The sequence below is a fragment of the Clarias gariepinus genome, chromosome 15 (genome assembly GCF_024256425.1).
Source record: "Clarias gariepinus isolate MV-2021 ecotype Netherlands chromosome 15, CGAR_prim_01v2, whole genome shotgun sequence".
Classification (NCBI taxonomy): domain Eukaryota; kingdom Metazoa; phylum Chordata; class Actinopteri; order Siluriformes; family Clariidae; genus Clarias; species Clarias gariepinus.
The window spans coordinates 19,463,694-19,490,472 of NC_071114.1; the positions used below are offsets into that span (position 1 = coordinate 19,463,694).

At 35.8% G+C, this 26,779-nt stretch overlaps 1 protein-coding gene across 1 annotated transcript; it reads right to left on the reverse strand.

The window, feature by feature from the left end:
- Positions 1-3,675: 3,675 nt before the first annotated feature.
- LOC128543167 (lisH domain-containing protein ARMC9-like) lies at positions 3,676-25,671 on the reverse strand. Its single transcript, XM_053513522.1, has 20 exons — positions 25,597-25,671; positions 24,200-24,325; positions 23,295-23,465; positions 22,205-22,360; positions 21,311-21,403; positions 21,077-21,101; positions 20,560-20,705; positions 18,751-18,849; positions 16,693-16,727; positions 16,347-16,458; positions 15,906-15,998; positions 13,008-13,098; positions 11,494-11,617; positions 10,531-10,670; positions 9,880-9,956; positions 8,307-8,381; positions 5,872-5,962; positions 4,919-4,977; positions 3,868-3,966; positions 3,676-3,738 (listed from the first exon to the last, which is right to left on the reverse strand). Exons 1-20 carry the CDS (start codon positions 25,669-25,671, stop codon positions 3,727-3,729), a joined length of 1,899 nt encoding a protein of 632 aa, XP_053369497.1. The 3' UTR covers positions 3,676-3,726.
- Between the last annotated feature and the right edge of the window lie 1,108 nt (positions 25,672-26,779).

Below are 26,779 nucleotides of genomic sequence, written 5' to 3' on the forward strand. Positions count from 1 at the left end.
ATCTAAAAAAATTAGCATATTTCATCCGACCAATAAAAGAAATGTGTTTTTAATACAAAAAAAATCAACCTTCAAATAATTATGTTCAGTTATGCACTGGTTGGGAATCCTTTTGCAGAAATGACTGCTTTAATGCGGCGTGGCATGGAGGCAATCAGCCTGTGGCACTGCTGAGGTGTTATGGAGGCCCAGGATGCTTCGATAGCGGCCTTAAGCTCATCCAAAATGTTGGGTCTTGTGTCTCTCAACTTTCTCTTCGCAATATCCCACAGATTCTCTATGGGGTTCAGGTCAGGAGAGTTGGCAGGCCAATTGAGCACAGTAATACCATGGTCAGTAAACCTTTTACCAGTGGTTTTGGCACTGTGAGCAGGTGCCAGTGATATATATATATATATATATATTTATTTATTTATTTATATATATATTTATTTATTTATATATATATTTATTTATATATATATATATATATATATATATATATAGCTTTTTTGCTTGAGATGGGCGTGCCTAAATGCTTCATTCAACAGATCTAATCAACAAGATAGTTTACGACACAGAAACGACTGTAATGTAGCTATAAGGTGCCCAAATCCTCACAAATCACAAACAAACGTGCAACAAAACGTGGATTATTTAAAAAAAGGCAGTTACACTATGCAAACTGAATCTTCAAAGATGTATGGACAGATCAGTGTATGTTTATTCTTCCTGTGGGAAGTTTAAAACCAGTTTGTCTCATATGTTCTGAAACCGTGGGGTAATAATAAGGAGTAATACGAAGCGCCACGATGAGATAAAACATGCATTAGCGCAAACATCACAGCAGTCTGTGGTAAGGGTAAAGTACCCAAACTGACAGCACATTGGTATGCACTAAAAATCAAAATGTTGGGTAAAAGTGATTTTATGGATTTAATAATCTACTTTCAACAGGGAGTTGACGACAAAAGAAGTAAGTACAACTTGGCGTTAACAAGGTGTAAGCTACTTAACCATAAAATATATACTTTTTCTTTTAATTAATAAGTTTGGCAGAAAGTTCTGCTGTACAAAAAGACAGGCAGACATGTATGTGGGCTTCAACCTGAAATAATAATATCAGTGGTTATATTAAAGCTGATCAGTTTATTTTTAGCTTCAACCTTTTAAATATTTCTAAAAACTTTTTACTGTTCCTGTCTGGTTCCTTTCAAGGTGCCTTTCTATTGCCATCTCAGGGAGTTTTTCCTTGCCACCATCGCCCTTGGCTTGCTCATCATGCACAATTTGTTACTTGTCCATGATTTTGTAGCTGTTGTTTAAAGATTGCCAGTGACTCTGTATGTGTAGATGATGTACAGACATCTAGAAGAACCTAGGTGCCAGAACAGAAAACAGGCTAGATGCATGTCTTCTCAATCTCTGGAAGACTGTGGGACTATCCAAGCAGTGCCGGAGGATCAGAGGGAACATGGTGTGATCATAACTGAGAGTTAAGTGGGTGCTGGGAGGTTTTTAGCTTTGTAGGCAAGCATCTGTGTTTTGAATTTGATGTGGAAAGCTACAGGAAGCCAGTTTAGGGAGCGGAGAAGAGGGGTGGTGTGGGAGAACTTGGAAAGATGGAAAATGAGACATGCAGCTGCAGAGAATGAATTGTGCACACAGGCAGACCTGCCAAGAGTGAGTTGCAGTAGTCCAGTCATGAAATAACAAAGGACTGAACCAAGCATCTGAGTAGCCGGTGTAAAAAGAAGTGGGCGAATTCTTCTCATGTTGTATAAAAGAAATTGACAAGAGCGAGCAATATGTGGGGAATATGACAGTCGATTGTCCAGAGTCACTGCAAGATTGTGGGCAGTGACTGAAGAAGTGATCCGATTGTTGTCCAGGGAGATCACGAGGTCTTGGCGGGGGGATGAATCACTCGGGATGAACAGCAGTACGATTTTACTGAGATTGAGTTTCAGCTGATGAGCTGTCATTCAGGATGAAGTGCCTGTGTACTGCAGTCCGGGTGGAAACCTGAGTGTCCGAGAGACAAAAGGAGAGAATGAGTTGCATGTCATCAGCATATTGATGGTATGAAAAGCCATGCAAGGATATGACCTCACCAAGAGACTGGGTAAAGGGGGAGGACAGAAGAGGACCAAATACTGAGTTTGAAGACTTTAGTTACATCACATGTAACTCTATTGTTTAAGTAAATGAGACATCTTTATTGTTGATTGATATCTGGTGTTACGATTGTTTTAAAATCTCAATATGTTCTTGATTGGACTGTCAAAGTAACAAGTTCAATTCGAATAAATAGTCACAGAAAAATAACATAAGTAAACATAATTAAATAAATAAAGCTGATTAATATGTCACTAAAACCATTCCAGGTTTTGTAACATGATAGAAGCAGACAAGAAGACTGTGCTTGGACCCCAAAGACATTGCGATGAAACTGTTGACACACACACACATTCTCTGGAATTTCTGCATTAAGGAATTTCTGCAGTAGGTAACCTTTGGACCATGATTACATACATACTGTCATACAACTGATCTTCTAGGCAGGAAGCAAAGTGGTTAGGGCATTGGACTACGGTTCAGAAGGTCCTAGGTTCAAATCCGATGACTACCATGTTGTCCCCGTTGGGCTCTTGAGGAAGCTCAGATGTATAATAAAATCAAAATGTAAGTTGCTCTGGATAAGGGTGTCTGCCAAATGCCTAAATGTTTTAAGCATGTGTGGCAAAATGTTGTCAGGACTTTGTCACAAAATGTAGTCACAACTTAGATGTGGACATAAGTGCAGGTGATAAAGACAGGATTTATTGAACTACTGTAGAATAGACAGCAAATCAAACATGGGTTATAGACAAAAACAGGTAAGGATTGTTTGATCGGCAAAGCAGAGAATCAGAAATGAATGATTTAAAACAATAAATCAAAGTCATACATGGTAAAGCAATCATAAACAAGCGCGGCTTGGTAATGCCTGGAAAAGCTCACGGGGGTGTATACTTCGCAAAAAGTCCCTCCATTGCTGAGTCCTATTTAAGTGCCATGATAATTGGGTTCAGGTGTGTTTAGAACTACAGTGATTTGGATTGTGATAGGATAGTTAGGAGTTGTAGTTTGTTTCCGCCATGCTTTTGTGCGGATACGTCCTGGCCTGGCAGTAAAAAAACTGAGAATGCTTAAAAAAAATAGAAGTGAATAATTTATTTTTATCAATGAACAAAATGGAAAGTAAATAAACAGAAATAAAGTTTAAATAGAATCAGTATGTGGGCCAATCAGATGCCTTCCTGATGGTACTGCATGATGGATAAGTATGTTCCTGTATTTCTTAGCATTAAGGATACCTCTAATCCTGACCAAATCTCCAACTACATTTGCAGAAAGGCCGCCCAGAACTGGCAAGGAACCTCCATCTGAATTAGGATTTTTTGAACGTACAGGATAATTATTTAGCCTTTAAGGTCAGAAGACCTAGAAAACGATCAAGGATCCTTCACCCCTTTAACTAGCATCTTTAATGGTAAATCTATTTTTATATTAAAACAATAATATTATGACAGTAACCATTTTTCATCAGTTAAACTAAATATAAGTATATATTTTTAGTTGTACATGAGCAGATATTTGGCTGAATAGTTCTCAAACACACACTTTCACACCCACACGCATTGCATCAGTCCAGGCCATCACAGACATGGGAAGACATCACAGCGATCACTTCACAAAGGCCATCTAAACAGGAAACTGGGAGTTGGGGAAATTTTTAATATACAGTATATGCTATACTTAAAATTCTTATAAAGTGTGACACTAAAAGAGAAATTTAACTCAATTTGAATAAATAAATGTGTAAGTGTAATAAGGAGGACCTACTTCGAGATACTCTGTAGTTAGCAAATGTTCTCCTGAAAGCTCTTTAGGCTGGGGTTGGAGATCTTCCTCTTTGTCCAGATCTGGCTCTATCATGTCCCCCTGTCTCACACACAAACAATTGCGTTAAGTACACCAGCTATAACTTCATCTTTTCCTTTTAAATGTAACTGTAAATATTTACTGTGGCTACTGAATGAAAGACAAGTTAAACCCGATCATGACACAATTAAAATATAAAGAACACTATACACTACACAGTTATTGTACACTACAGTTACACTACACAGTCTATTGTAGTCTGACACAAATATTGGACCTTTTACCATCACACCCATTTGTGTATCTTCCCTAATGGATCAAACCTTTTCTAGTATGAGAATGACCCTGTATACAAAGCGAACTCCATGAAGACTTTCTTTGCCAGTGCTGAAGGGGAAGAACTCAAGCGGCCTGCACAGAGCTCTGACCTCAACCCCACTCCTGGCTGATAAATCCTCACAGCCATATTCCAAAATATAGTGAAAAGGCTTCCCAGAAAAGAGGTTATTATAAGAGCAAAAGAACAGCAAAGAGCAAAAACACATATGGATGTGATGTTCACACGTCCACAAACCTTTGACATTGTAGTGTATTTGTATTAATAAAGTGTATTAAAAAGTACGAGCAAGTTGTGTTTCTGAGGTCTACAGTCAATTACTAGTCAGTGAGTTTCTAAGTTTCAACATTGAAACGACACCTCCATGAACAGAAGTTCCACAAAAAATGACCTTAGATCAAAATAGATCCCGGTGTCCAAATGTGGCCAAGAAACAATGGAGTACCAACTTGAATTGTGTGTTTTGGTCACACCAAACCAAAAATTTACACATGTTTTGGCATGTTTGGCACCTGATACCTTATCTACATACAGAAGCTGCATATATTGAATTTAATTTCTAACATTTTAGCCAAAAATCTAGTTTTTGCCAGAAGGCATTAAACTGATTGGTTCTTTATTCCTGATAAAGACTTTTGCTTGTTATTCTGCTGAGTAATTTAAAGACCATATTACAGGCACCTCATCTTCATCTTCCTCTTCATCCCCTGACTCCAGATCTTTGGGTGTCTCCTCTAATCAAAGCAAGCAGAGAGAGTACAATGCAAATTATTGTAAGATTTCAGATGAGATCACATGCTCAGTAACAGAAGTAGCAGTGCTCTAATCAGAGTTTTTGGAAGTGATATACCAATACCAGATCACAGAAATCAGAATCGGACGATACTGATTGCTGGTCACAGGTCTGAGTTTGTGTGTGTGTGTGCGTTATTGGCACTCTGCCAATAAAGTGTTTAAAGTGTTATTTTATTTATTTTGTTGTAAATACATTTATTGTGTAGTGTAATTTTTTTTATTTATTAATTTGTAACTATACCAAAGGGCAGTGCACAAAGACAATTAAGATCTAAGAAAGTAGTATTAATTAAAACTTATGCAACATATGTAACATATTTCATTCTCTTATTATTTCATGCAGATGCAAAAACTGAATGCCTATGCTTAACTAAAGAGCAAAATTTTCCATTCCATGGAATCAAGGGGCTTCCAAAATGCTTGTCTAAAATGTGACTGTCCAACTATACTCTAGACTCTACTATACTCCAGACATATATCATGTATATATGTATTAAATAATTTTACATTTTAAGCAGGAGCAAAAATTAAATCAGTACCTGACAGTTTGTCTTTAAAACTGCATGTGTGTTCTCAGGTATACTATACTGGGTACTGATAATGATAATGCAGGAAATAGCAATCAATTAGTATCAAGGTTATGGTTAGTATTTAGTTAGCATGCCTGTAACAATAATTGACTGAGTCACTTGAAAAGGTATCTAATCTATAAGGCAATAACTGAAAATCATGGATGAAATATACACTAAATGGCCATATGTATTTGGAAACCTGTCACTACACCCATGCCGCATATCTCTAAATACCTGGCAGCTTTAAAAAACTGCTTATACCTGAGTTGAGATGTTTAATGATGAACTCCAAAGCTCTGATCAGTTCAGGATTTTCCTCTTTTATGTAACAGCGCAGGATTTCCTCCAAACTCTGAAATACATATAATAGATTGCTTCACACTTTTGCTTACACGCTTTTCAACTAAGAAAGATTTTACTGTATAATAATGTCCTTTCATTCAAAGTTTAAATTAATGACTTCTATATTGTAAAACATCACAAGTTATCATTAGGAAGAGTAGATGAGTCAGTGTTAAACTGAACAACATTTTAAGGAGAGAAATTAGACATCTAAAGATAATTCCTTAACAGAAAACATGTCAATTAATAATAATAATAATAATAATAATAATAATAAAAAGCAATAATCTATAAATATGGATATAATAAAATAGGTTTGGTTTATTTTACTCATATAACAGAAAATAACATAAATCAGACCACTTTATATTCAAGGTATTTTAACATTAATTGACTACTAAATCTCCACAATGTTTTAAAGGAAAAATTTTATTCTTTATTGGGACTTTCAAGACCTGCACATAAACCCTGTATTAAGATTTCAGGATGATTTTAATATAGTAATTCCTCATGACTAAAATTACGTCAAGCACCGACCACTCATTGAACTTTTGAGAAACACTGCTTTAGTTATAAACTGAAAACATTTTAAAGTGGTGAGGAACACAGAAGCAGGCCTTGCTTGTGGATTGCTCTTTTAAACATGGGTTTATTTTAGTGGGCGGCACGGTGGTGTAGTGGTTAGCACTGTCGCCTTGCACATCCAGGGTGCGGGTTTGATTCCTGGCCAGGCTCGATTCCCGTCTCTGTGTGCATGGACTTTGCATGTTCTCCTCGGGTACTCCGGTTTCCTCCCACAGTCCAAAAATATGCAGGTTAGGCTAATTGGCGTTCCCAAATTGCCCGTAGTGTGTAAGTGTGTATGTATGTGTGTGTGCCCTGCGATGGATTGGCACCCTGTCCAGGGTGTACCCGCCTCGTGCCCTAAGCCTCCTGGGATAGGCTCCAGGTACCGCTATAAAGCGGTATAGACGGTAAGTCATGTATTTTAGTGCTAAATTAGTCATGCACTTAATTTCTACTTATAGCACTGCAGAATTTGTAACTAAAATTAGGGAGTTATATTTAAAAATGTAATTTCAGGAACGTTTTAGAACACATCATTTCCTGCAGTTTCACTCTTACTGACTGTGATAACATGCAAAGAAGTTTAACAATCTCTATAAATAAATTCTGACTGCATATTCCTACAAAACTTGGTATTATATCGGATCCAAAGTTCCATATACTGTATGTAGAGTGAAGTTAAGCATCACTGTTACTATACAGTAACAACCAAAATTGTGAGAGTCTGATGAGTATGTTCAGATCATGTCTTTTTGTGCTTTTTAATTATTTGTCTCAACAGAACCTCAGTAAAGATGTGAATATCAGACAGTGAGACACAAGTTTGTGAGCACTGTGAAGTTATTGAGCATTTTAGATTAGCTCAATATTCAGCACCACAGATACATTTGTTATCCATTGGTATAAAGCACAAAGAGCGCAAAGATTGAGCTTTCAGTTTGAATATTAATGGATTTCATGTGATAATAATAACAATAATAATAATAATAATAAGAAGTAATACAATGTATGTTCATCAGTGTTGAGGGACATAACTTTTTAGAGTAACTAATTACATTACAAAATTACTGTCTTTAAAAAGTAATCAGTTACATTACAGCGTTACTTAATAAAAGTATATATATACTCTGATAAAAGTAACGAGTTAGAGTACTTTTCCATTACAGAAAATGAAAACTCCTATGTGATTCCTCATGCATGTTGTTTTAGTCAAGACCTTTATAATTATTCTACCATCATTACTTAGCGAAGTTTAGCCCATAATCCGTTAACTACTAATACCCCTATCTCACCTACGCGGTTTCGCACAGTGGCCACAAGTACAGTTCATCATGATTCCACCGCGAGTTTTGCCGCTGTGATTAGGTTTCCATCTTTCTGCGCGTCGGTCCTCCCATAATCAAACCGCGTAGGTGAGAAAGGGGTATAAAAGCAGGAATAACAGGACGGGAGGGGGTTATCGGGGACGGGGCTTGTAGGACGACTTTCATTCACACACTAACAGATTGGGAATGACTGCTGTCTGGCTCACAGCTTACATAAATTGTCTAAATTACGGATTACATTTTTGATAAGAATATAAATAACTGAGTATCTAAATGGCGGACCTAACGCGTTAGATTACTCGTAACACCAAAAAAGTGAATCCAAGTACCTGTACTCAACGCGTTACACCCAACACTGATGTTAATGCACTTTTACCCTCTTCTAGTTGTATGGTGCCTAAGGAGTGTGTGTGTGTGGGGGTGAGTGCTTTAAATTTTTTAGATTAATGTTTGAACACTCACCATTTCTATGGCCTCTTTTTTTAATGCTGGAACACTCAGGATGCTAAAAAGAGCTCTGTTAACATAGGACTTGATCTGCACACACACACATATAAAATGTTTTATTTAAGTAGTATTATTTTTGTAATTTATTAATAATTCTCCAAAGTTTGGACTCTGTTGCAATTTCACTACTGTTGTAGCTTGTACAACCATGTATGTAACATTGTGGAATCTTGATGGGTTATTGTTTATCTCCACTATACAGCTCTGTCCAATGAGTTTAGCTGCATTCTGTTAAATCTGAGCAGATAATACAGAACCCATCTTTCTGCCTTGGTCAGCAGTCACATCATCACACACATACATATCTACTTCATTAGATGAGGTGGTATTATTTGAATCATGAACAGGTCCTTCCATCTCCATGCTCTTCTATTCTTTTCCTTTTGGTTTAAGTTGATCTTTTTCCAGACAATGTGGCTTCAGAACTATAAAGGCTATCACATACATTATATTGCCAAAAGTATTCGCTCGCCTGCCTTCACATGCATATGATCTTGAGTAACATCAAATTCTTAATCCACATGGGTTAATATGATGTTGGCCCACCCTTTGCAACTAGAACAGCTTTAACTCTTCTGAGAAGGCTTTCCACAAGGTTTAGGAGTGTGTTTATAGGAATTTTTAACCATTCTTTGAAGCACATTTGTGAGAACACCTGGCTCACAGTCTCCGCTGTAATTCATCCCAAAGGTGTTTCTTTGGATTGAGGTCAGGACTCACCTTGCTTTGTGCACTGATGCGCAGTCATGTTGGAGCTTGAAGGGCTCATTAGAACATGAATTTGACATAGTTAAGGACACTACAGATTTTTTGCCTTTTACGTTTTTTTGTCTTTCATGCACAGCACTAAGGTGGACCTTAATGTTAACTGTCCCCACAAAGTTGAGAGCAGGAAATTATCTAAAATGTCTTGGTATGCTAAAGCATTAAGAATTGTAGGGCCGTACGCTTTAACAGTTTTGTTAATAAGTTCATTAAATAGTCAGTTCATCTGCTTTTTTGTTCATTCATAATTCTAGGTGCATAATCTTTCATAGTTTTGTTTAGTTACAGTAGAAGGCTCTGTATTACTCTTGTGCCATTCAGGATCTGATATTCAGAACAACAACATGATTGTGAGTGTGATTTCATTGCTTTTATACTTATTAAATAGATAGAATATATAAATAGATAGAAAAGCCATAAAGATGGATGGTTAGCAAAAAATACATGCAATAGGGAGAGCCTTCTGAACATTTGTGTACCTAAACACGAATATATTATTAAGGATAAAATGAACTTTTAATAGTTGCAAACAAAGAAACAAATGGAAGATTAACTGTTCAGGTTTATAATTTTTGTCAAAATGGTTTACAAACATGCTGAGGTGTGGCTGTTTGAGACTAAAGGTGTGTTTTGAGACTGGGATCCAATGGGATGCAAAAAAGCTGTCATGAATAGTAGGTGTTCCTGACTTACATGTAGGTGTGAGCAAGCTGTCACTTTACTTTAGTTTGCAGGACAAATAAAGACTATGTTCCTAACATACCTCATGGCTTTCATGTCCTAACAAGTCAGTCAGAACCTTCAGCACACGTTTGGCTTCTTCTGCACATTTTTTTTTTCCTGGAAAATAATCGACATGCCTTTATGTTCTCTTCATAGCCGTCTGTAACAAATTATGTCTGAATGATTATTTATTATTATTATTTTATTAACAAATGGGTGACAAATTAAAGGAAAGGCTGATGATTCTATTCTGCTGTGGAGACATTTATTTATTTGTAGAAGCATGGTTCAGCTTCACTTCATCTTCTGGCTGATCACTTTATTGCATAATTTCTATCCTGATGTGCATGGTCTCTTATATGCTGAATCACATGACATGAGTACGGAAATGGATACATTAAATTTGATGAACTAGTCACAGCATCTTAACTAAACTGAATACTGTGAAGAATGATGTGCTCTCCACCTCTATCACCACCTGAGAGAGACAGCTCTTTATCCCTCTGGCACAATTCCAAAAAAGTATGAAGTTAATGAAGAGGGGCACATAAGCTGTTTTTGAGACTTCACTTTTTCCTTTAATTTTCACTTGTCGGTATGGTTGTGACCATGACAGAAGTGTTAAATCTCTGTTGCAAACACATTAGTCTGGTGAAATGTAATAAGTGTATGTACTGTAATGAGTGTTTACCCTGAGTGCGCAGACAAAGAGTCATCAGCAGAGTTACAGCGCACTCCACTGTGTAATCAGATAGCGAGTCCGCGTCCTGCAGTTCGTCAACCAACCACGTGATCAGACCCAATCTGATCAGAGCCGACTGATGGACCCGTCTGCTCAAACATACACACACACCAGATACAGGACTACTGTAATAGATAACTGAAATAACAGGCAAGTACTTTGTGTGTGAGACACTGAAATTCTGATTGATGGGGTTGAAAGGAAGTGAAGTTACTAATACAAAAATTCTATTCTGTTACAGTTAACGGCACATACCCAAGTTCTTAATTCCAGTTTACCAATAAGTATTATTATATAAATTTAATTTTATTAAAACATGACATTTCATAATTTTTTTATGTTCACAAAATAATTTATCGCTTACACTATAGCAGTAGTACCTAATTGTCATATGTCAATATGATGGAAAATAGAAAGTTCTTAAAATATAAAATATGTAATAGAGCTTTATTGAGATTGTTTAATTGATTTTCTATAACAGCAGCCCTGACAATAAATTAGATAGAGGTTTTTAATTTGCACTTATTCTGATGAGTTATCCTTTATAAAAACTGCTCATTCATGAAAATTTATATTGTGGATGCACATGAACTGATATAAAAGATCATTAATGCGGTGAAGCGTGATTCTTATTTAACATTCATGGAAGGAGTCAGCCATTGTCAGCATTTAAGAATAATTTAGAGGTAACTCTTTTCTTTGTCTATGATGATACATTATTTTGTCACCCTAAGAAAATGTGAAGAGTGTTTATGGCTGCCGTAATGTAATTAAAAACATCTTTTATCATATTTTGCTATGAGACACTTATTTTTCTAATGAGACACTATGTAACCTGTTCTGCTCTGTCCTCATGGCCATCGCACTGTAAGCTAAGAACAAGATCAAGTGGAAGTGCAGATGATGTGTTACCTGACGCTGAGTTTCTGCAGTACCCCCAACACTTTCTTACTGGTTACCGAATCCTTTTCCTCTAACCGCAAACATTCAACTAACAGCTTCAGCAGAGAGAAACACTGAGACAGATACACACGACCTGGACAGGGGGAAAAAGTCTTTCAACATTGTTCATTCGTGTTAAATTACAGCATTCCGAAAAGAAGATTCTACATGCGCTATACTATACACTGTCTACTACACTATTTCTATGTATCTATGATTTAATATCTTAATTAACTGAAAAATAACTGCTAAATGCTAGCTAGCTACATGATTGACATGTCATTCGTTAGTTTATGCTAGCATTCATATTTTCCCAGTTGCCTAACTACAGTCTTGTCATAAACATTTCTCATGAGGTCAAAAACAGGAGAAAAAAAATGTAAGCATGCTAGAATTTGTGCTAATTGTTTCTTATTCAGTTTGTATTTGTTGTGTATACTAACATACTGCACGGTGAGCAGTGAGTCAGTTTATACGGTATATGTTACTTTTTGATGAGTGTGCAATAACAAAGAAAACAAATGTAATCTTAAAACTCTGTTATCTGGAACATTAACCCGAGGACATGTGTGTTTGGTATCATTGTGTTATTGAATATTAACATTTTAATATTAACATAAATGAATATTCATGTACATTCTAGAACAATACTGAAGTAGATAAATACTGAAATACAGTGCCATGACAAAGTACATTTTTTGTATATTTGTCACACTTCAGATCATCTAACAAATGTTAATATTGTGTTTTTCAATGATGATTTCATTTATTAAGGGAAAGTAATTGCCCCCTCTTGTTAAATCATGAAGGAACTGTGATTAGCTAGATAAATTAGTTAAATTTTACTTGCCACACCCAGACCTGATTACTGCCAGAACTGTTCAATCAAGAAATCACATGAATAGAAGCTTTCTGACAAAGTAAAACACTTTAAACAATATTCTTCATTGGACTTTTTGAAAGGTATGCGTTCCATTACATATTGCATAAAAATAACATAATTTTATAGAAAGAACATCATACTGACAGTCAAACCTGGTGGTGGTAGTGTAATGGTCTGGGGCTGCTTTTCAGCTTTAGGGCAGGATGACTTGCCAGAATTGATATAACCATGAATTCTGCACTGTACAAAAAAATCCTAAATGAGAATGTGCAGCCGTCAGTTTGTGACTTAAGGTTAAGCACACTTTAGATTTAGGGGCAATTACTTTTACATAGGGTCAGGCATGTTTGGACAGATTTTTTCCCCACAGTAAATGAAATTAACAATTAAAAACTGTATTTTGTATTTACTCAGGTTATCTTTGTGTAAAATTTAAATTTGTTTGATGATGGAAATAAAAAAAAAAGACTATTGAATTAGAGTATGTGTCCAAACGTTTAACTGGTGGTGTATATGTTTAACTAGCGTGCTTAAGTATTACTTTATTACCCAGAAAGTCATAATTAAAGAAACCAGCTGGCTTCTCCTCCATCATACTTACCCTCAGACAGAGAGGCAAAGGTGTTAAGGAGGCGAGCTGTGTACTGCCTCACTGTCTCATTCTTCGATTTAATGAGGTAAACCACAGATTTCTAAAAAGCAGAACAAAAAAAAGCCTTTTTTCCCCCATTTTTTTGGGGTTCATAAGACAAAAAAAAAGTTATTTACCATGTTACAGAAAAACTGTATTTTTGAAAGGTGTCAGAAACCATACAGTTACAGCTTCACCTCTTACTCTTACAAAGCACTAATGCTGGAGACCTGCTGTAAATATTAAATAAAATTTCTTTTAGAAGTACATTCTTGCACAGGCGGTCAACCTCATCTTTGTTCAGAGATTGTGTATATACATTTTAGAACAAAACAACAGACAGGAATGAAAATTATTATTTATCACAATATTTTATCATAATCACAGGTGAGGTAAGATTAAGGCTGATACAGCTATCAGGATCAGTAGAAATAAGCTGTTACTGTTAGTAATAAGTAGTAGCAGTAAAAGTAGGAGAGTTCTCATTAAAGCAGTCAGTTGGAATACCATAAGAGAGAGAAAGAAGAGCGTGAGCAGAGAAAAAAAAAAAAGATTAAGCTGCCCTCTATACAGTGTGTAAAGGTCACATGATATTAAAATAGGTATAATAGCATAAGCATATGATTAGGGACATAATCCATATAAATAAAAGAAAAGTTTTGTCTGTTCATTGGTCAGAACTCGCTCTTTTATGTCTTTATGTTTCATACATTGGAGGACCAAAAAACTCAAACAAAAATGATGTCCGTATGCCTGTCCCGCCAGACCTTGTCACACAAAACTGGCTAAGCTTAATGAAACTTTCTTTAGGTATTTGCCTGAAGTTTAACCTGCACCATAAATAAAATTAAAATGTTGAGTAGAAGTGAAGTTATGAGCAGCTATGTGCCAGATTATAAATCGCTTTTCGTTTCGACAGCGTACTGCGTATGCATCAAATTGTGGGCGTGTCTTAAATCGACCGCTGGGCAGAATTTAATTCATCTTTTGCAGTACTTTGATATCTGCTTGAACTTTAACTTCCACAAGTGAAATCAAAACGTTGAGTAAAAGCAATGTTATAAAAAGTTATGTGCCGAATTTAATAATCTACTTTAAAATAAGCTACAATGTTTGTAAACAAACATTCAGCAAGATATGTGGAGAATAAATGATAATATATCTAATAAATAATTACAAAAAGTGGATCCAACAAGGAAAAAAGGAGGAGCAACACAATGTTTTTTTTAATGTATATAAGGGAAGTTATCAATTTTTGGGGAATTGACATGTAAACTACTTTCTGACCATTTCTAGGATTTTCAGTTAAGGGGGGCTCAGATGTTTAACACCTATTTGTTCCGAATCAGTACTCAAATTAGTCTTCTTGATCACACACGCTGTTTACTGCATAAACCTTTTTCTATGTACAATCAAAAAAATTTAACCAGAAACCAGCATATAACTTTAAACTTACATTGATTAACAATATAAACAACCCACCTATGAGGCTGAACAATGGAATAAACTGTGTGGGGGCCAATATTGTCAAACATTTATCTGTTAATTCTTTGACAATACTGCTGCTTTTTGTTTGAAACTGTCAGGCATAAAAAATGTGAAAAATAGTTTCTGATGCAATGACTTCAATCAATGTTGGCAGCACAGTGTTAATGTGCCTAAGAGGCTGCAGTTTCAGAAAACTCAACTGTAGAACTGAACAGTAACTGGAGATGGAAGGTTTTTCAAGCCACATGGGAGTAGGTCTCCAAATAAGCAACAGGAAGGAATAGAACATCTTTTTTTTCATGTGACTTGAAAAAACCTTCTATCTACAGTTTAATATAAATATTAAAACTTTGATCATCACGTCATCTAGTATAATTTAATGTTTTAGCTACATAAATAAGGCAGTAGGTTCTCTATTCAACCCCTTTAAATTTTATAGCTACTAGGCTATTTATTCAAATTCATTAATATAGACAAACATTGTTTTAATGTCATTAAACAAAGCATCTTTTTAATAACTTTTTCTAAATCAAAGTGACAAAAACCCTACTCTAAGGCTAATAAATGTATTTTATGATTTGGGATATTATTTAATACAATACAATATTTATTACAAAAAAAAGGATTTTTCTATTTCTGTAAATCACACTGCTATGCAGTTAAAACGAGTGCACTGGATGCTGTCTGTCACTATTTTTAATCATTTATGTGCATAACTCTATGGTAGTTAATGCCATATGCACTGTCCAATGTTTTATATAGACAGTTAGGTTTTCCAATTAAAACAGCAACGGTATGATTGTTGTATAAAGTAGACTATAGGTTCATAGAGTGCATATTAGGGGCTTCATTTTCACTAGAGGAAACAGCTGGTGTGATGAGGGTAAACACAGCGAAGATTTAGCTGATTAATCCCTCATGACATTTTGTAAACTGTATTTATGAGAAAGGACTGCACTCATGCAGATATAACAATTCATTTAAAAACACACACCTTGCCTTAATCCTCCCTCTGTGATGGCGAATTGAAGGCCGCGCTGAAAGATGAGGAGGAGCTGAAGTCTGCCTCCGCTTTCATATCAAATTTAAAGGGGGCGATGGGCGATCAGCAATTTGTGTGAAGTTTATGGAGAATTTTTAGGGGGGCTGAGTACTCAGTTATAGTTATGTTACAGTTATGTTATAGTACTCAGGGGGGCTGAGTAAAACTGGCATAGCGATGCCCATGATACATACTGTACATGTAAAGAAATAAATAAATCTGTTTTGATAAACAGAGCGACAAAGGGATATCTGTGTGTACAGAAATGTAAAGATGGTTTCTGGATTGTGAATGTAAATTGGAATTAACACTTAATGAGTGTTAAGAGGTTCTGTTACCTGTTTAGTGGTGTAGCAGTTTAACAAGTCATTTCTGATGAATGCCTGTAGAACCGTGTCTCTCTGCTCACCCTGTATTGAGCGGGTCAGTCTCTGAAACCAAAAACACACAAACGCACCATCACCTACTATTAAAACACAAAGATTACAAGTGTCTCACTCAGGGTATCTCACAAGGCTCAGTACTTGATTTCTTTCTGTGCAAACAAATAAATAAAAAAGAATAATATTGGAATGACCTGCTATTCAATACGGTGCACTAATTTATCGTGCAAGATTGTTTTCTTTCTAAAGTATCTCTATAGTTTATAGTCTTACAATGACACAATGAAATGCCAATATGAACAGTGTATGTGTGTGTGTGTGTGTGTGTGTGTGTGTATGTGTGTGTGTGTGTGTGTGTGTGTGTGTGTGTGTATATGTGTGTTTAAGCGTGTGTACCCAGCGTAGGGCCTGCAGAAGCAAAGCTTTCAATCTGTCGGATCCACTGATCAGATCCCTCTTCAGTTTCTCATAGTCCAGTGAGGGCAGCAGTGGGACGTCTTTACTCCTCCTAATGATAAACAGAGACAGAGGAGTCATAAAACCACAGCTCTAAAAGACAGAAAACCAAACTGCACTGAAAAACATTGCAATACCTGTCATACCACAGTAAAGCGTACAAAATATTGAAGTGATTATTACATAAGATAACTCAGGATGTTTCATTGTTTTACATTTTCATAATCATTTAGTAAATCCATTTGCTTATTATTATGAAATAAAATGTTTGAAGGTTTTTACTTACTGTGCTGCAATGGATGCACGTAACAGGGACGAGGCCTAAGACACACAGACAGAATGTTGGGTAATTAATGTAATATTAAAAGGTAACATGAGCATGTGTGTAGCTGTAGCAGGTCAGTAGATGTGCGCTTATATGGTTAGGGGTGCATGCAGGATTATGTCTTTAACAAACATGCCCATGCAGTAAGTCCATATACTAAAATTGGGTTAATCAGCATTCTGACATTTTTATTTTACAGTTCTCTATTTTTTCCCCTGTCCTATTTTGTCCAATATTTTTTTTCTTATTGTTTTATCCCCTGTACCTTCATTTCACTGTTCTCTTAACTCTACCTATTTAAATCTTTCTTTCCATTTATTATCTTTCTTTTCGGTTTAGTTCATTTAATTTACTTTTATTTTTTTGCATTTCTCTTACTTTCTTTTTTATTAAATTTTGTTATTTTCAGTTTTTTTTGCTATTCTTTTCTTCATTTTTTCATGACAATTATTTGATCTCCCTTTTATTTAAATTCCTGCTTTAAATAACACTTTCCATTTTTTAAAAAATCTCCTCTCACTTTTACTGTTCTTTTACTCTCCTCCTCTGGCAAATCCTCATCACAAGCAGTTATGTTGAAACTCAAGCCCATACTAAGGGTGTAGGTACTGGAGGGAAAAGTCAGGGTCATTAGTGGTTTATTTGTGCTTGTAGGGACATTTAGATAAATATTAGATGTGAACGGGAGCTTTCCGGCTTAAGCATTACATAGCGTATCTCTTTTGTTTATCCTCTCTCTCTCTGTGTGTGTGTGTGTGTGTGTGTGTGTGTGTGTGTGTGTGTGCGTGTTTAAGGTATGAGTGTGGTCTGAATCTTAAATTAGGTATTTGATATTCTACGATAGGATGAGAGTGAGACAAACTGTCTCAAACTTTGTCCCATCATTACAAATTGACATCAGCAAACAATTTTTAACAATATTCTAATCAACTCCGTCCATGACATTCAAACGGGAGCGGTTAATCAAAATAAGAAATATGCCAGTAATCTGGAGGAAGACTTCGATAATAAAAATGGACAATTGAGAAATCTATTAAAAGAAAACATCACTGCTGCAACTGCTGCTGATATGAGGAAGAAAACCACAGTTAGTGTTTACATATGTTGATAAACCACTTTGCCTGTAACCAATGCTAGCGGAGAGCGTTCTTTTTTTTAAACTGGAAATAGTTAAAAGCTGAGATCAACAATGGAATGGATCCTCATGTCCAGTAAAACTGATAGTCTAAGCAACTTGGATTTTACTAGCCTCATCGAAGACTTCTCTATCAGGAAATCAAGGTTAGAATATGTATATATGACTTTGCTGCTTTCACAATTTTGCTATTATTTATATTTCTATGACATTTACTTGTTTTATTTTTTTATTTTTTTATTTGCAGTTGTTGCACCTGTTGGTTTAGAAAGCTAAAAGCTCAAAAAAAAAGACTCGCTTGCAAAGGCACTGCCATGTGAACTCTCTTTTTCCTGTTGACGTATTTATACTAAGTGTTGTCTTAAAGCATGTGTGTGTGTGTTTGTGTGTGTGTGTGTGTGTGTGTGTATGAGCATTTATGAGCATAAGGGTGTGTGATATTTGTACCACACTATTACTGTACACGTGGCACATGACAATTGTTAACAAATAAAATAATTTTTCTTTTGGTTGAAAGGGGCATTAACTCAAAGAGCTAAACATCATTCATTCATTCATCTTTTATACTTTTAATCCTGTACAGTATTGTGGCCAAGTACATCATGGACAAGGTGGCAATCCATAGCAGGGCCATTTGGGAAGGCCAATTGGCCTAATTAAATACAAACTTAATAAGCTTAATTGTTGTTCCCAAATTGTGTGTATTGAGGAAACCGCAGTACCCAGAGGAAACCCAGAGGAAATTGACCCACCACAGTTCTAACAACCACGCCACCGTGCCGCCATGTCATGGAGTTAAAGAATGTAATTTTCATTTAAATTTTTTTCCCATTTAGCCAGAATATATGTGTATGTGTAAGAGAAAGAGAGAGAGAGAGACTCACTGTTCCAGGCCGTGTAAAATCGATGCTCTGAGCAACACTCTGGCTCATGTGTCCACTGAAGAGGCGTACACCCACACTCTGGAGATACTCAGGGGATATCTATTAAAATGGTAAAATACATACATAATAAGTAAATGGATTCATTTTAAAATGTATTAATAAAAGCTTAGCTGGGTTTCATCAGTTTCAATTTGTGAGCATGTAACTGTGACAGGAGAGTGTTATTGCATCATTAGACTCATGAGTCAATCAGGTTCACTATGCAAATACAGGAAACTGAACACCAGCTTTCAATTTGTATTACATTTGTGGGATTATTACATTAAATGCTGCAATTTTTTTTTATTATTATATTTTTATTGAGCCAAATCAATATACAGTCGACACCCACAGAAAACATTTAAAAACAAACAGAAATCTGTTAATATAAGAGTGAACATGGAAAGACCCGAGGGGAAAGCAGTTCAATAAAAGAAAACATAAAAGAGTCATGATTGCTCAAGTAGATCCCACAAAGGGGCCTGTATCTGCCACAATAGTTCAGATTTGTTCTGTAAATCGTAAGTTTTTCCAATTGAGGGAGATTACCCATTTGTGCCAAACACATCTTTAACACGAGATGATGACCATAAGATAAGTATACATTTCTTTGCCAGATAAGTAATGAAATTTAATAAACAATTTAAATCAGAAGGAAGACCTAGTGGTATTTTATAATTTAACAGGTATATAATTGGGGACATAGTGAATTTTCTAGCCAGTATTTTCTCAACCAGCTTATGCACTTCATACCAAAAAGTTTAAATTTTCTTACACTCCCAGAATAGATGCATCAATGTTCCCGTTTTTGAATTACATTTAAAACACAGCTGAGATACATTTGGATACATTTTGTGAAGGCGTACAAGGGTAAGATATGTTCTATATATGAATTTCAAGTTTTGCTCATGCACATAAACTGAAGTTAATTTGTGAAAAACCTCCTCACATATAGAGAGCCATTCATCATCAGTGAATGATCGGCCCATATGCTTTTCCCAAACCTTTCTTAAAGGATTCAAAGGTAAAAAGGAGATGATTTTCAACATCAGACAATTTGAAGCAGATTGAATAAAATGACGTAAAAAATAAATAAATAAATAAAAAATCTGTTCTAGGAAGTTTATAATCCATTCAGAGTGTCTCGAAAGATTTGACAACATTATCTGTAAATAAATTGGCTAAATTAAAAACACCTTTCTCCATCCTGGACCGAAGCCCAATATTAGCCAAGGAAGCCGGAAAGTCGGGGTGCAAAATGATTGAGGATTCCAGGGTTAAATTCCCGGGGAGGCAGAGATATTTTTTTTTTACATATTCCCAAGCCAAAAGGATATTTAATAACAGAAATTATATAATTTTTTGAATGACTTCATTAAAAGTAGGTGAGCAGATAAAAACAACAACACACAATTGTTTTCTTTATAATTTTAATAAAAACGATTAGACTAGTAGAATATTATGGCTTGTCTGTGTTTAACAGTATAATGTATTAACACCAAATATTAAAAAAGATATATTTTAGTTTATTTTATCCTGATTAAAAAGAAAAGAATTGTCATATACTTTGGATTTATTTTACTTTTGAGATGGTCTCTGCTGTTAACACATTCGTAAGTACTTAAGTAAGTATCGTGGAGGTTTAAGCATTTAGGATTTAGGCTCTTTTAAAGCTTTTTTAAATACCTACTGTTGTATTTGTTAATAAGTAAAACCTGCAAAAACAAAAGCTAGATGTAAAGTAATGAAAATAAAACAGATAATTCTTGCCATTTTCCCATTGACAGTAGCCTCAAGTGAGTCCACCAGTTCAGCCGTCACACTGATAAGGTTGTCATAATCAGCCTGGATCTTACTGAACTTCTTCATGTACGCAGAGGCCGTTTTCTCTGCTTCAGCTAGCTGCTCCATGTCCTCTGCACGCAAATACGCACGCATGCACGCACGCACGCACACACACACACACACACACACACACACACACACACACACACACACACACACACACACACATCTTACACCCCAGTAACATGAAATCTTTGCTTTTTTATACTCATATGAAGCAGAACAGTTACTCAAAGCTGAAATTACACAAAATGCATAAAAAACACAAAGAAATAGTTTACTTTGTGTATTAAATTATAACATATGACTACTGCATTGCAAGAAGATTCTAAGAGGTTTGTAAATTAATTATTACAGATGACATGAACCTCTAGCTATAATATTTCACAGAAAGCTACAGATTTGGGTATATTATTATTATGAACAATAAATTGAAGTTTACCTCTGTTGTTGTTTGTGCTTTCTCTCTGTTTAGATACATTTAAGGAAGCACCAATGATTTACACATTTTACGAATAACTATATAACATTTCTTCTCTATCTAAAAACATAGCATATACACTGAAAGTGTGTTGAGTCTGTAAAAAGAAGATGCGACTGAAAATTTCCCAACATGGCATGAGGAATGACATCATAAGTCATGTGACATGCAGCCAACGTTTAACAGAAAGGATACATATAATATGAGTAGCCTTGGTGTAGCTGATGCTTTTAGAGTAGATACTAAAACCATTTCAAGCTTTTTTCTTAAATCTAGAGTCCAGGAGTCCTGAAATCAAAGAAAAACACACACACCAAAAGTGCTAAAACATATTAAAGCTTCTACAAGTGTATGATCAATGCTAATTTTGTATCCTTACTAATATTGTTGTACTTTGCACATTTTAAACAAAAGAGGGGCCATTTACCATCAAGTAATCTGAAGCACAGAAATTATTGAAGATATGTCCAAGAGAAATATTTAAAATGTGTCTGAGAGAAACACAGCAGAGAGAAATCTCACGGCACCTTCAGAGTAGACATGCATACCACACTTTTAACTTCTACCCAAAAAAGATATGAAATAACAACAGTTTACAGTCACGAATTAGAGACTTGGTGAGAGGAGTGCACTTCTGTTGCTAAGCCAAGGTACTAGAACAACTAGTACATAAATTCACAACCTGCTTTATGTAGAAAAAGTGATGGAGCCGTTGATGGATGGTTAATGTGAAATTTTCTCCTAAGTGAATACATAATGCACTACATATTGTATAATAGCTGATAATAGGTATTATCTGGCATGAGGTAGATAAAAACCGAGAACAGCAGAGAAACAAAAAAAATGTTTTTCCTTCCTATAAAGTGCACTAAATATTTAGCAGAGATTCAGCTACCTACTCCTTAGTAAGTAATTTGACTTCAGACCAAACAAGATCATAAAGTGATGGTCACAGCCTTTTTGACTAATGTGAATAAAACCTGAAATTTGATGTAGAAATTATGTTGTGAAATTATAAGTGCATGCAATGTACAGTATAGCGTGTTGATTGATGTGTAAGTGAGGAAGTGAAACAATAGAGATGATCACCTGAAAGATCTCCTTGAATGACGGATGTGTTACAGGATTGGGAACAAAAGGCAGAGCGTAAAATGGCAGGAACTCTGTAGTTTGGCTTAGCGCTGCACCTCTCGTCTCCAAGAAGTGTTTAAAATGACTCATCCGCTCATCAAATTCAGCTTTATCCTTTAAAGTAAAAAGAAAACTTCAAGATTACACACAGTTAGATTAACATGTCATGCAGTTATTAATCATCATTGCTAAAAACCTAGCTAAGCCTTTCACATTATATAATACACTATTGTTTCTATAGTAACAGCATGTTTGCATGGTGGATGCTTCACAAAAACAAATTTGACAAAGTTCAATATGGTGAAGTCTTTTGTGAGGGGATATCCACTTAACATTTATAGAAAGTAGTCTCAAGTGTCAGTGTTTTGTCTAAGGAGGAGGTAAAGCAGTCACATTGGGTTTTTCAATATCTTCAGTTATGCTTTTCAGCATCTTAGTAACATGAAATGCTAACTTGGAACAGAAACAAACTTTTTCACCAACGTTCTTATTTAGACTTATCAAAACAATGCCATGGCTGTAATTAAAGCAAAAGGTTATCTATTGAAATAATAGTGTGTGAGCAATTTTTTATTAGCCGGGCAGAGTATGTAAAAAATCTAGTAGAGACTCCTGCTGTTCAGAAACAGTACTACATTATGAGGAAATGTAAACATGATCTTTTTTAAAGAAACTGATGTTACTCACTCACTCACTCACTCATTGTCTATACTGCTTTATCCTGTATTCAGGGTTTTGAGGGGCCTGGAGCATATCCCGAGGCAGAGTACACCCTGGATAGGGGGCCCAACCCATTGCAGGACACACACACACACACACACACACACACACACACACACAATCCACACTCATTCACACAATACGGGCAATTTGGGAACTCCAATTAACATAACCTACATGTCTTTGGAATGTGGGAGGAAACCCACCAAGCACGGGGAGAACATGAAAACTCCATGCACACAGAGACAGGAATCGAGCCTGGCTGGGAATAAACTGATGTTAATAAAACCATAATATAAATCCATGTCAGAGACTTTTTATTTTGCACCTGTTTTCCCATAGCATTCTTCAGTGGATAGACGGAGAAGTGAATATGCAGGTAGAACTCCAGTTTTTGTACGGCTGGGTCGCTGTCACGGACAAGTGTGGGCAGGTTTTCTGTCCACAGCTTAAAAAAGACCTTCATCTCTCCATCATCAAACGAGCTGAGCAGATCTTTCTGTATATGGAAAACATATTTAAGATGTGTCTGAGAGAAACACATCAGAGAAAAATCTCACAGCACTTTCAGAGCATGCATGTGTACCACACTTTTAACCTCTATCCAAAAAAGATTGAAATAACAACAGTTTACAGTCACGAATTAGAGACTTGGTGAGAGGAGTGCACTTCTGTTGCTAAGCCAAGGTACTAGAACAACTAGTACATAAATACACAACCTGCTTTATGTAGGAAACGTGATGGAGCCTGGGCACTGTAAACTGGATTTATGCTGCTGTTACTTCAATCATAATCAAAATGGATTATAAAAGCAGGTAGCGGTTTCTGTTTTGGTGGGTTAATAGCATGAGGTAATCTGTCATTTTTAGAAAACTATTTAATTTAAGATCTCACAACACTAAATACATAATTGTTTAGAAACAAGTCAACAGTAAAAAAAAATCTGTGAAGTGAAAGGTCTGAAGCCTAAGCTTTCACTCCCTCACCTGCTGGTTTACTCCTTTGCCTCTCTAAAACCTCTAAATGGACTTAAATTATTGATTAGCAAATATATAATGTGCTACTAATGACTGAGTGGCTTTCTAAACCTCAACATTTGTATTTTTCACTACATGCTACTGTAGGACAGGTTAGTGCTCAAGTGTCATTTTCCATACGCATCATTTGTAACACTGTTTTGAATGTAATTTAATGACTCTGCGAGGTGAAGGACTGTAAATTAATCACTCTTACCTGTAAATTTAATATCTTGCAGTCTTCGGTTAAACTGCTGCGTGTTTTTGGCACTGGTTTCCCTTTGCTTTTGCATTCCTTCCCAAGGACCTTCACTGTTTCCTCCAGCTCACAGAATGTCAGGTACTAGGATGGCAAAGGATGGTCTCTATTTTTATAATTCATGAAGCCATTAGCATTTATAAATATAATTGAATGTCCACGTCATTCTGTTTTTTCCCCATTTGCCTAAGAATAGCTTACTAACTGCTAAAATCCTAACTTAAGTTAGCTGAAGATTGAGACGAACAAGTTTCAGTTTTAGTATCTAGATCTACATTCTCATTGTCATTATGTTCCCATACCAATCTTCATCTTTTCATCACCAACATTAAACAACTGAATTTGCATGGAAATGTTCTCTGGGTACATGTTATTTAGTCACAGAAAAAGCTTCATCGCAACAAGGTAGCTGGCTCAAATTATATATGCCCAAGAATGCTGACAATCCCTGTAAGCCCCTTTAACAGATGTTTAAACTAAGTTTGCAACTAGGGAGGGTTCCAGACCTCTGGAAATATTGCCTTACCACAGTCCCTAAGAAAAGCTGCCCTAAAGTGCTTAGTGATCTTAGACCATTATAAAGACCTTTGAGAAACTCCTTCTTAATTGTCTCAGAATACTCTCCAGTATTAGAGCAGTAGTCAAATCATATCCAGCTGAACACCAAAAAGGAGAAGGTGACTTTTGTTTTACTGGGTTCACACTACAAACGGTCACCACTGAGGAAGTTAATGATGAGGTAGTAAAAACATATAAATACCTAGTGATACTGGTGGATGACAAACTGGACTGGTCAGCAAACACAGAACATCTATACAAAAAAAAGTCAGCTTTTCTTTCTGAAACTAGGCTCTTTTAGCATCTGCACAAAGCTACTACAGATGTTCTACCAATCAGTGGTGGTCAGTTCTGGTGTGTTTTATGCCGTAGTGTGCTGGGAAGAAAACCTCAGAACCAGAAATGCCACCCAATTGAACAAGGTAGCTACTGTAGGAGAGCAAATCTGTGATTGGCTTCAAATAAATAAGCTGGACAATTCCAGTGCCCAAACCTCAACTCCGGGATGCAGTCCTGGTAACAAGCCCAGATAAAATGGGAGGGTTGCATCAGGAAGGGCATCCAGTATAAAACATGTGCCAAGTTGTGTGTGGATTGGATGGTCTGCTATGGTGACAACTTGATGGGAGCAGACAAAGACTAACTAACTTCATTAGACACCCAAATGTAAAAAATAGAAATCAGCATGGAAAAGAATTACAAACATTAAATTATTTGTAACACATTGATTTAATAAACTATAAGGTGAACTTCTAACAAAAAGTTCGTTTTTGTTTGTTCGTACTGTATAAACCTACTTCTTTGATCATTAGTAGGAGATCTGCTGCATTCTGTGAGACGTCCCCCATCTCTTTAGAGCTTCTGGAACTCATGTATCAACAATCTGAGAAAAACACAAGGACTTGTTATTTCTAACAGTATTGGGAATAACATAGAGAGCGATATACAGTTGTGGGGTAATTGGTAAATAATGTAAGTAGAATTTTATTTCTATAAATTGTGAACAAGTAGGGCAGTACAGAGTTACAAAGCAAAGCTGAGATTAACAATGGGTGATAAATAAATAAAAATTTAAAAAACCTTTCTACAAAACCAATGCACAATGTACTGTAATGTCCTGTGTTTTTTTGACAGGACATTTCCTGTGAAAAAACAGAAATTCAATTCAAATACTTAACATCTAATAATTTGCTTTTAATCAAACAATGAAGATAAATGATAGATTTATAAGATAAAATCTTATCTGTCAGTTATATATCAGAAGGATATGCTGTGACATTTGTGTTTCCGGACATAATTCATAACAATTGATGTATCAGAATATTTCCCAGCACTACAGAACACAGTCTATTATTTTTATTATAATTATTAATACTGTATTATCACACATCATTTAAATCATAAGTAGCAGATAATCTGACTTTGATCACAGAAATAATCAACTCTTTTTGCTCTTCAAAACGGCCTCGCTTAAATCCACGGAAAAGAAAGCTCGCATTTTTAATTCCAAATCGGATCAAAGATCCGACTCGCTGGCAAAACTCCTTCAAGCAGTGTTACTTTTTATTGGAAGTTCAGCATCAGTATGTTGATAAATATAATAAATATAATATAATATCGGTATAATATATTAAATAAATTCTCTCTCTCTCTCTCTCTCTCTCTCTCTCTCTCTCTCTCTTACGCACACACACACACACACACACAAAGATTATTATGATACTTACCGTTACCATTTATTGGTGCACTGCTCACCTTGCGTCTTATTACATTTCTTGCAGTTCCCCTCAGTCTATTGTACCTTATGACTCTTGTTGGTCCTGGTGGCAAAAAAGTACGAACAATATTACTTTAGTTAGCATTTACACAGACGCAGAGACACAAACACGGGGAAAAGAGAGAGAGAGAGAGAGAGAGAGAGAGATTGCAACATCCCTGTTTATATTAAAATGTCACAGCTTATCCATTGCAAAATGAACA